The 12,949-nt window shown below is 23.5% G+C and overlaps 2 protein-coding genes across 2 annotated transcripts; one reads left to right on the forward strand and one right to left on the reverse strand.

Annotated features, from left to right (window-relative positions):
• Window positions 1-1,695: 1,695 nt before the first annotated feature.
• Window positions 1,696-7,824, forward strand: PBANKA_1228100 (AP2 domain transcription factor, putative; the record flags this gene model as incomplete). The annotated part of the gene is made up of 2 exons (XM_034566354.1): window positions 1,696-7,574; window positions 7,671-7,824. The coding sequence occupies 2 exons, from the start codon at window positions 1,696-1,698 to the stop codon at window positions 7,822-7,824; spliced, it is 6,033 nt and encodes a 2,010-aa protein (XP_034422959.1).
• A 655-nt stretch (window positions 7,825-8,479) lies between these two features.
• PBANKA_1228200 (glutamate dehydrogenase, putative) lies at window positions 8,480-12,118 on the reverse strand (the record flags this gene model as incomplete). The annotated part of the gene is made up of 1 exon (XM_034566355.1): window positions 8,480-12,118. The coding sequence occupies one exon, from the start codon at window positions 12,116-12,118 to the stop codon at window positions 8,480-8,482; it is 3,639 nt and encodes a 1,212-aa protein (XP_034422960.1).
• Window positions 12,119-12,949: the final 831 nt, after the last annotated feature.

The raw sequence follows: 12,949 nt of genomic DNA on the forward strand, positions 1-12,949 counted from the left end.
TTTTATGTGATAATATAATTATTTATTATTATTTTTATATTTTCGATTTGGTTGTGTTTGTAAATTTGAGGGTGATACTATCCTGCCCATATCATGAGCAAGTTACACCCCAAGTTTTATAAGCTTATTTATTATATTTTAATATTTTTTTAATTTAAAATATAATAACAAATATGTGATAAATATAAATAAATGAATGTATAATATATATACGTGTGTGAATAAATTTAATATACTTTTACACATATGATGGAGTAAGTTTGTTGTTTTTGTTTTATCAGTTTTTACTTCCCTTTTGGGAATATGTTTGTATATACACTATTTGAGAAAATATGAACATATTCAATTATCCATTTTTATGTGCATATATATATTAGAGGGATCAAATGAAACTACTATATTATATGGATACTTTATTATTCCTTTTTTATTACACCGAATTATTTGCATATAGAACTAAAATACACATTTTATTATATTTTTTATTATCAGCATTTATGATATACACTTTTTATTTATATTGATTGTAATTTATATATATTCGAGGGGAAAGGAAGAAAAATAGAAAAAATAGAAAAAAATATAAAACTATAGAAAAAAATACAAAACTATAGAAAAAAATACAAAACTATAGAAAAAAATACAAAAAAAGGATGTAAGCAAAAAAGAGATACCGAAACAAAGGAAATATGAAATTCGGCTTAAGCTAAGCCAAATTAGATACAAAAAAAAATATTATTCCATTATATTTGTAAATATTGTGTTTTAAGAATCATTAAAATTTTAGTGCGTTTGTTTAATTTTGTTTATTTGATTAATTCGTTCATTTTCTAAATATATATATAATATATTATATATTTTTTTTACACATATATTGTGAATAATGGCCCTAAGAAATTTAAACTCTAGGAAGTACACATGGACGATTAGTAAATGAACCTCATGATATTTTTTTTTATATGAAATTTATATCCCATATTGCTACGATATATGTATATATAAAGTGTAAATTTAATATGATATATAATATTTGATATTTGTATCAAATACAAAAATCAGCAATATACACATTTTATTCAACACATTGAAACATATATATTTATGCGAACAAATAATATGGATAAATATTTTTAGAATTTTTTTTTAACATATTTTCGCATATTATAAGCATATATATTATTTGAAATGCTCCAATTTTTTCTTTTTATTTCATATTTATTTTATTAATTTTTTTTAAGTTCACAATTTTTACTATATATGTGTGCATATATTATTGTGTAAGTATATATAAATTTATATTGTTTCGAAGAAAAGTTATATTTTTCTTTAATTCTCATTTATATATATTTATGTGTAACATTCCTTTGTAATTTTTTGTGTAATAAATTATGTTATATACATTTTTTTTTAATTCAACAATATTATTTTTTATTAAAAATATTTTAATTTTTATTACGTGTTTTGCTTCCATTTATTTCTCTAATTTTCACCTCTTAACATTATTTTTTTTTTTGCCAATTTGTACACAATTGTATAATCTGCACATTGCAAATTCATTAAGAGCCACGTATAATGCATGTGTATATGTTTACATATATATTATATGTACCGTTTTTTAAACATTTAGAATTATATTTATTCATACATACATACACATATGCATATGTATGTATGGATAAAATTTAAGTTTTAAATATGGATGATTTTGAAATAAATCTATCACTTGAGAATTATTTAGAAGACGAAAAGGTGTTACATAATTTTCCTTTAAAATATATATATATATTAATATATGCTTACAAAAATTATTATTTTAACATTTATTTAAAACAAAAATGTAAAAATAAACCGAATGAAAATTTTATTGAAGACCTAGTGAATAATATTAATGAGGACAATGTCTTAGACTTATCTTTGAATATACTAAAAAAACGGTATAATTATAAAAAAAAAAAAAAACGCATTTTGTTTGATACCTCTGAAAGCATAAACAGTAATTTAAGTTGGAATGATAAACAATATAACGAAGAGGAATCAAACAGGAAAAAAAATAAAAATAGTAACATACATGATCATAGTAACCTCAGTGGTAATGGAATTTATGCTGATGACATTTCTACGATAAAGCCAAATAACGGTAATAATAATTATAATAGTAACATTTCTGTTATTCGAAGCAATGGGAATAACAACAGTAATAATAATTACCTCACAAGTAAACATGAGGATCTTAATCCAACAAATTTTAAAAATAAAGTTTACGGATTTAGCAAATATTTTGAAAACAGCAAATCTTGTTTATCAAAATGGCGAAAAAACTTAAATTTAGCCAATAAAAATGAAAATGTAAATTGTAATGAAGAAAATTGTGATGACCAAAGTGAAAATTATTCTGAACGCGACATAATTTTTTTGATACATTATTTTATGCACAAATTTGTTTTTAGTAAAGATGGTAAAAAAAAAATTAAATTAACGACGAAAAAAAACGTGATTGAAAAATTAGAAAAACTAGAAAAAGAAACATTGAAAATGGACAATATTGTTAAGAGCAGTAACAACCAGTTTAGCAACGCGGAATGTTTCGATAAAAATGATATTACTGGTGTGTGCAATTTAGAAAACAACAGTTTTTATTATGAACAAGTCATAAAAAATGATGAAAAAAAAAAAAATATAAATAATAATGAAATAAATTCTGAGAAAGAGAATAAAACAAGCCATAATATTAGTGAAAATGTAATTTCGCTTACAGAAAATTGTAAGTTACCTGAATATTCTAATAAAATAAAAAATGATGATACATCGTGTTTAGAATATCATAATGATATTAAAATGGTAACATCAGAAAATAAAGATAATGATAATAGTACGTGTGCAGATATAGGGACAATTAAAGATAAAAACGAATGGATTTTGGAAAAATATGACCAATCAGAAAATAACAATATAAATAATAACGAAGTTGCAAATAAAGATAATACTAACCTCGAGAGTAGCAATAATTCAATAAAATGGGAGTTCGGAGGAGATAAAGATTGTGATAAAACACATAATGAATCTGAAATAGAGAGTTTTAATGAAGAAATGGCCATGGAAATCGAAAAGAAAAAAATATATGAAATAATTGAAAACTATTTTTATAAAAAAAATATATGTTTTAATGCAAATGAAATATTTTATCCTTTTAGTGCTAAAAATGTTAACACGCGCAATAAAAGAAAAAATAAAAATAAAAAATTAAATAAACCGCTACTCCCAAATGCTAATAAGTGTGCAAGTGTAATTGAATCGTATGATAATAAATTATCTGAACAAAAATATATGAAAAATAAATCATTACTTTCAAAATTGAAAAAAGGTTTGAATCTATTATTAAAGAATGAGAAAACAAAGAAAAAAGGAAAAAATAAAAATTCCGAGAATAGTACAAGTTATGTGAATAATAATTGTGATGAAAATGAAAATCATCAAATTAATAATGATTTGAAAAAAAAACAAAAAAATGGAAAACATGAATATAAGAAGGAAAATATTACTCCGATTGCCCATCTAAAAAATAATCAAGAAAATTTAAAAGCAAATGTATTAAAAAAATGTCTATTGGATGTAATAGATTATAGCGAAATGTGCATGTTTTCGAATAATGATAATAAAAATAATTTGGTAAATTTTTCAAATAAGACAAAATTTAACATAGGAGGAAATGAACATATAACAAATCCAAGCATACAAGAAAATAATATAACCCAAACATATTTAGATCATCAAAATGATATACATAATAATGATAATCGAAGAAATAATTATAATAATTTTCAAAACATAAAAAATAGAATGGTAAATACAATTGATCAAAGATACGGAAATGAATTAAATAATTCACGAGTTTATAATAATATATATGGAAATACTACAGTAAATATGCAAAATTCAAACATAGGGGATAATAGAAATAAAGAAATTTTAGGAAATTATAATGTAAATACAAATTCTATGTTTTATAATAATTCAGGAGAATATTTAAAAAATCAACAAACACATAATGATTCTATTCACAATAATAGTACTTCAGATAATAACAATTATAATTTATTACAAAACAGACCTAACTATTTTTATAATGGAAGAAATAATACAAATATAGATAATAATGTATTTAACCATTCTATGATAAATACAAAAGACACAGAATTCCATGAAAAAAACAAAAATATGCACATTCAAAATATATCATATAACAATGTATGGCCTACTAATATGTATCCTATTTCAAATGTAAATTCTTTTATTTCATTAGACCCTATGAATAATCAAATTGAAAGAAATTGTAAAACATCTGGAATTAATTTGGATACTAATGATATGATACAAAATGGTAATAAACGAAATATGAGAATACACAATGGAATAGAAAATGAAAATCAAATGAAATCTGAAAACATGAATGAGTCTTATTATAATAAAAATGAAAATATGAATATTAATTATCTTAATAATAATAATATTTCCTCTTATATGTATAATAATTATCACATGTCAACATTAAGGGGAAGAGGTGGAATAAATGCCAAATTGAATCAAAGGGGGTGCAGAAGAGGTCGAGGTCGAGGAAGAATTGCTTCAAGAATAAATAATAATGATTATCTTTTAGGAAATAATAATGCACCGCCCAAAGCAAAACGAGGCAGAAAACCATTAGGAAAACATCTTAGTCAAAATGGTCCTAGAGGTCGGAGACGAAACGATGAAATTGGTAATAATTTTGTTCCTAATATTATAAATGAAGAAAATGATGCTGAAAAAAAAAGTAATGAAGACACAGATGGATGTAATGATAAGGTATTAAAATATCAAAACAAAGATAATGATAATGATGATGATGATGAGGAAAATAACGGGGATAATGAAAATTATGAATCCCAAATGAATGGACATACATCTAGAGCCCATACTAATGTGAATCCTAATAATTCAGAAAATACAACAAATGCACATAATAATAATAATAATAATAATACAACAAATGCAAAGGATCATAAAGAAACAAGTGAAGAATATAATGTAGATAAAACATCAAGTTATTTAGGAAAAGATGAGGAAAATGAAAATAATAATAAAATTAAAAAGAGCCCCAACAGATTAAGCAATAGCAAAACTGGTAAATGCAATAATTATATACTAATTGGAAAAACGAATAAAGATAATAATAGTAGTAGTACAGAGAGTATTTACAATTACAATATGAACGATGATAAAATAGATTCAGGAAATGTTAATAAAGATGGAGAGAATATAAACCCTCTTTGTATCTCAAACAATATTGAAAATAATAGTTTGATAAAATACAAATGTTCAAATGATGATGAACAAATTTTGAATTTGGAAGAAGACTTAAATGTAACATCGTTAAATAGTAAAGTAATATATCCTAACCACAGTAATAATGGTTTGAATAAAATTGAAAAAAAAAAAAATGATGATGATAATAATAAAAGTTCAAAACCATTTTCACATAAAAATGGATATATTTCTAGAAATAATATTCATAATGGAAATATATGTGGCTATATAAATAGTGAATTGAATGATAATAACTTTGAAGGTTCAATGACTAATTTTTATACTGATTCAAATAAAAATAATAATTTGATAAATTTTCGAGATAATAAAAATCTGTCTCTTCAAGAAGAATCAAATGAACCCAAATTTACGAAAATTGGATTGACATCTGAAAAAGATGTTAAACAAACAAAAATAAAAAAAACAGGATCAAACTTTAATACCGTTTTGGGAGTATCTAATGTGTCTAATCTTATGAACGATGAAGATACAACAAATACTACAGTTGATTTTGGAAATTTTAACAATCCAAATAAAATTATAAATAATTATCCTATTAATAATAATCCAAGTTATTTAAAAAGAGGTACTTTAATATGTAATAAAATGAAAGTATTAAGTGATGGAAAAGATGATAGACTATTAGATTTCCAAATTAATAAACAAACATATAAAAGTGAATATAGTGGGGAAGAAAATAATAAAAATAAATGTGGCACTAAAATAAAAAATAATACAAAACATTTATTTGAAAATTTGGAAGGAAATATAAAAGTAATAAATAAAAATCAAGGAATAAAAAGAAGAGCAAATAAAAATTTATCGATAGAAGATGATGAAGATAGCAGTTTAGATCCAAATTTTGGAAAAATTAAAAAATTAAAAAATGGAAATAATGAAGATATAAAAAATGTTGATAAACATGATATCTCTTTTGATAATGAAAAATATGAACAAGTAGAATATACAATGAATAATGAAATGAATTTTGAAAAATATTCTGACAATTTAATTGATGAATATGAAAATATTATGAATAATAAAAACAAAAGTGAAAAAAAAGTTGAGAAAGTTGGAAATAATAATAGTTACAATTATGACGAAAATGTCAAAAATACTCAGACAATAAAAGAAATACAAATAGAATATACGACAAAAAAAATAAATCAAAAGGAACATACTAAGATTTCATCTTATCATGTAAATAATTATAATGAAAATTGCACTGAATGTGATAATAATAATAATGAAATGAAAAAATCAAATAAACAAACAAGAAGACATAGCACTTGGAATAACTCGGAACATAATGAAGAACAAATAAATGTAGAGATAAATAAAAATAAAAATAGAAACAATCAATATATTAGTAATACTTTATGTAATAATAAGCAATGTTTATATGGAAGTTTAACACAAAATGAAGCAAACAAAAGCATGCTTGTTAACAAAGAAATAAATTTAGATCGAGAAAATTTTAATTATGTTTTGAACATGAAAAATATGAATAAAGAATTAAGAAGTAATAAAACAAACTCTAAAATCGAAATAAATCAAAATAATGGAGATTGTAATATAGAAAATTTTAATCGATTTGATGAAAATGAAAAAATAAACAAGAACGAAACATGTATAAGAAGCGAACAAAACTCACTTCAGAATGATGATATAAAAAAAAAAAAAAAAAAAAATGAATACGAATTAAATGATAATATGAATAAATTAAATAGTTCAAATAGTTATAATTGTACTGATATCAAAAGCCAAGATAATGATAAAATCGAAGAAATCGAATTTTACAATAATGATAACGTGTATACTATAGAAAAAAAAAAAATATTCCAATCTGACACTGATGCAAGCAACAAAATATTTGAAGGTAATAAAGTCCAAAAAGAAAATAATCAAAATGACAATGATATTTGTAATGATGATGAAAGTATAAATGATCTCAATGAAATTGGGCTTGAATCCATAAATAGTAAGAAAAAGGGAAGAAAACCAAAGACTACGATTTTAAAAAATGATAAAATAAATATGATTGAAAATAAACTTCCAAATAAAAATTTTGATGAAATTTTTATTTTAAACAAACAAGTTGAGGCAAACAAGGCTACTGATTCGAAGAGACGAACTAAAACTTCTAAAAGACACCAAGATTTAAATTTTAGGGTCGAGAAGATCGAGACTGGTGCATACAACGAGAATGGAGAAAAAGTTTCTGGCGTTTGGTATGTTTCCATTTTATTTTTTTACCCAATTTTTCATATTTTATTTTTTTACCCAATTTTTCACATTTTATTTTGTTGCCTATTTCCCATCCCCAGGTACGATACAAACCGGAGACTATGGCGTGTAATGTACATCGAAAATGATAAACGAAAAACTCGTGGTTTTTCTCCGAGAATCTATGGATTCAACACTGCAAGGGACATGGCCGTTCAACTCAAATATGAAATGAACAAGAAAAATAAAAAATAATAAAATAATAACCTTTTCAAAAACATTCCCCCATTTTCTGACTTTTCGATTCGAGGTAAAACACCTCTACCCGCGGGAAATCAATCACTTCCGTTATACTACAATATATTAACATATATATTATTATTTTCCTTTATTTTTTGAAACACCTTTTGTACAAAATTGTTCGTTTTCCGCGTACTCCGACGCATTGAGATGAATTATGTGAATAGTGAAGCAATGCATTCAGGCCGAAATTCGCATTCGTTTTTTTATTTTTATTTTACATTTTTTCATGTTTTGCCATTTATTTTATGTTTTATTCCATCATTTCGTGGTTATTCGTTGATTTGATTAATTTGATGTGTTAAAATTTTGTTCCTTATATCGTTTCATGTATTCATTCACTTATCTACTTATTATTCATATTATACAGATATAATGTTTTTGTTTCGTTACTATTATACATAAGTTGAACTTGCCCTTGTTATATAGGCATAATTTTTTTAATTATACAAACTTTAAAAATGTATAAAAAAATATGTTTAAACAATAAATTTAATGGTATATTACACAAATACGGAAAATTGTTTTTTCAAACAAAGTAAGATTTCACTCAAAAATGTAATTCGCAAATATGTAATACAAAACATGTAGTAAAACATGCACACTCATACTATTCATCACAAAAATTCTGCAAATTTCGAACATATTCAAAAAAATTAAAAGCGGAAAGATCGTTGAGAAATTGTTGAGAATAATAATAATTAGAAGCAAGGGCTGAAGCAAACAAAGATTTTAAATAAATATACGGAACCTTTTTAATAATTTGATCAAATGGTACAATCTTTAAAATAGTTATAGGTATTACTTCACTAAGTACACGTTTAAATAATTTGTAATCTTTACATAATGCATCTGATGCAAGTATATCTCTTTTTAACTCACTAATTTTTTTCGATAATATATTAGTAGCTTGGGATATTGGGGTTTTAGTTCGTCGTGTTTCTTTCCAAAGACATTCGAATTCCTGCTCACAATAATAAACAATTTTTTTATGAATTTCTTTAACATATTCTTTGTAAAATTCTGAAACTTCATCATCATTATCTTTTATATTATTATCATTATTTGATGGTTTGTTGTTCAATTCAATAGTAGTCTTTGCATCCTGTGAAGAACATATTTTTATTTGGTCTTTTTCTTCTAAAAGTAAATCACTATTTTCTGAACACATTAAATCAATAAATTGTTTATCACTTAATACAAGTCCAACCAATACTTCTAAACTACTTGAGATAACACCACCTTTATTTGTTGACGCATCTTTAAATAATATAACATTTTTATTTTCTAAAATTGATCGCGCTTCGTCAGAAATAAATACATTAGCCCCTTCAACAATATATTTATAAATGCATTCTCCATTTATTATAATGTTATTAACATTAAAAATATTTATCGAATGGGGTCTACCACCACAAGGATTAAATAATTCACAAGAATTTAAAGGATTTAGAAAAAAAGTGTTACGACATTCTAATCCACTTTTTATTACTTGATCAAAAACTTGTACATTATGATCTTCAATAGAAATTTTAAATCCTAATTCAGATAAATATTTTTCATTATATAATATACAAGATGTATTAATTTTATTAAATCTTAGTTTTGCTAATCTAGTTAACTCTTGTTTATTTAATCCATTTTTATCATATAATACACCAGACCCATCTATAATAGAAATAATTTTTGTTTTAGATTGAAATATAGCATTACTTCCTAAATCGCCATCAGGTCCACCAACTAAAGATCTACTAATATTTTCTTCGTTTATATTTAATTTTTCACACAATTTTTTAATATAAGTTTCTATACCGAGTGTTGTCATTCCATAATAATCATGTGGAACCCCTCCATTTTTTCGAAGTTTACCAGTTGAGAATGTTTTCCAATAAAAGTAGTTTCGTTTTTTTGCCATTATACAAGCCCAATCCATTAATTGATCTGATCCTGTATTCTCATCAGGTCCTAAAAATATTAAATCTTCTTGATTTATATTTTGGATATTTTTGGCATTTTTTTCATATAGTTCTTTTTCTATTTGTTTTAAAAATATCGAACTTTCATTTTCGACATGATTATTTGTTTCGCCATTTTTTGAATTAATTATTTTTTTCACTACATCTTCTGTAGTTCTATTAGCAAATGAAAATTCGATTTTTGATTGAAATTCTGATTTTAAAACTTCATTTTCATTCTTATTATCTTCTCTTTTATCAATATCACTGTTTCTCGTTCCACACGCATTATTAGATGTAAGATTCATTTTCTGAGCTTGATCGATATTTGAATTATCTGCATCTTCAATTGTGGCATTATTAATAAAATTAAAATCATCATCAATTATAGATGATTTAGTTCCAGTAGAATTGGAACCTTTATAAGATGATTCAACAAGTAAGTCTAAAATAGAATTAACATAAGAATAAAATGCAAGATTTTTAATATGTTTTGTATGTTTTGTTTTGCATACATCTATATCTAAAAGTATAATTCCTTTACTTCCACCTTCTGGAATATCTTTATTTTTAAAATTTTGAGTATATGATAAATTATATGCTTCATCAAATAAATTATTGTAATTATGCATATAAGAGTTAGTGTTATTTGATATAACGATTCTTATTCCTCCTCTTGAAACTGGAGTAAATCGAATATGAAATCCAACAAAATGTAATCCTAAAATCATAATAATTGAATATGGTTGTGCATCATATATTGAATCTTTTAATAATGAACCATCAAAAGATATAGCAAAACTAATTTTGTGTGAAAGGAAAAAATTTGTTTTTACTGCATATTTTTCAAACATATAAAAATATTGTAAAATGTTTTTATAATGATTATCTTCTATTTCATCTATTATATCTTTACTGTCTTTGTACTCATCGAAATTTAAAGTTTCATTATTTGTTCCATTACTAAAAAATCTTTGTTTTATTTTTGATTTATTATTTTTATTTAATTTCCTTTCAAAATTAAGAAATAGCAATTTTATTGTTCTTGGATTATTCATTGCACAGTTTAATATTTCATCCTTTGTATATTTAGAACTTTTTAATTTTTCTTTTATTATGTAAAAATCGTTCATTATTCCAGTCCCTAAATTACTAGATCCAGATCCTTTCAGATTTAGTGCATTTTCAACATTCTTATAACTAGAAAAAGAATTTGTTGAAAAAAATGCAATAAACTTAATAACTATAAATAAATATGCAGATTCTTCAGCAGTGAATACTCTTTTTACAGACAGCTGGATAAACTTAGGGTCGTTGAACAAACATAATGTTTTTAAAGATTCGACGATTTTATATATTCTATTTCTTAATGCCAAAGATCCCATTTTCTCTTGTTCTGCATCTAAAACTGCATTCACATTTAATATAATCAGTAAAACACCATTTTTTAATGGTTCAACATATTTTGAATATGAAAAACATCTATGCATGTTTAAACAATCACCTATCAAGGAAAATATCGTAGGTATAACATTACTTCTTTTTACTGCTATAGTTAAAGAAAATGTATTTTCTGATATTTCGCAGTAATGTGTTTGCAAATATTGACCTGTTAAATCCTGAATTACAGCTTTATTCAATTCATAATAAATTTCTTCCCATTTTGTTCCTTTTATATATTTATAAAAATTAACATCCATTAATTTTTCTAAATCAGTTTCATTTTCATTTAATATATCATCTTTATATGTTGGAGGTTCTAAGATATATGTTCTTAATGGCTCTTCATATGTATGTTCTTTGTCAAAAACAGAATGAACTGATCTAAAACTTTTTAACCTATAACACTCTTTTGACATGTCACTAAAATTAAAATATTTTTCTTCAATTTTTTTTTCCATTTTATAATTTAATCTTGTTTTATTGTCATTAGCAAATACACGTGTCATTATAAAAACAACGTTATTATGAGTTTCTTCAAATGTAGGAAAATATTTATCGCTAGAATATTGTTCATTAATTTTAGACGTTATTATACACACAACAACTTTACTTATTAATTCAGGGCTTGTTTCTTCAAAATGAAATCTATTAAATCCTAGTTTATTAAAATAAAAATCAATGCTATAATTTATTAAATGCTCAGAAAATAAATTGTAACTTTTCAATAACGCCCTTGTCTGTTCGTATTTTTCTTTCCATATTATACTATTATTTGAAAAGCCTTCTTGATTAAAGCACAATTCTCCTGAATATGCAGGTGATAATGTTACGGATGGACATTGAATTTCCATTGTGCAAAGCAAAATAAGTAGGAATTTATAAGGGCGGGGGAGTAATATATATGTAATGTGTGTGTGTATTCCTTTTGTATTATTTACGAACTATTTTTCAAATTTACCAGCGTAAAAAAAAACAAAAATATGAATACAAAACAAATATCTCTCAACAGTATGCACACATGGGAGCATATATTTATAAATATGTTTTTGAAAAAATAAATAGGGTTATATGGGTAAATAGATTAACGAATAAAACGCATATAAATATTCATACATATTATATGGGTAAATTCATGTGTACTTACATAAAAATTTTATTGCGAATTGAAAATTGCAACGTTATATGCAAGAAAAAAAAAAAATTATTACATAAAATAGGATAAGGTTTTCTCAATACTTTTATATTTTTTGTTTTAGTATATTAAATGGCTTTACCACTAAAATAGTATTGGCATAAAAAAATATATAATACTATAATATATATATATATATGTCATTTTGTTTGCATAATATATGTCTATGGGTAATAAAAACGAAAATTATATATTAGCAGGAAAGCATCTAATTATATTTTACAATATAATATGGGTTGTTAATTCAAAATCTTAAATTTATTGGTTTTATGAAATTTAGAGTTTATAATAATTTTGAATATTTGTGAAAAATTTATATTATTTTATGAATATTTTTTATTGTTATTAACAATTGTTTATTGTTATTAATATTTTTTTATTGTTTTACGAATATTTTTGAGATATATTTTTTATTATTTTGTGTGAAAATCTTTGGCCATTTTGTGAGCATTTTATTAGTTATGCTTGCATTAATTTTTTAAAACACAGC

Source organism: Plasmodium berghei (genome assembly GCF_900002375.2).
Source record: "Plasmodium berghei ANKA genome assembly, chromosome: 12".
Lineage (NCBI taxonomy): Eukaryota > Apicomplexa > Aconoidasida > Haemosporida > Plasmodiidae > Plasmodium > Plasmodium berghei.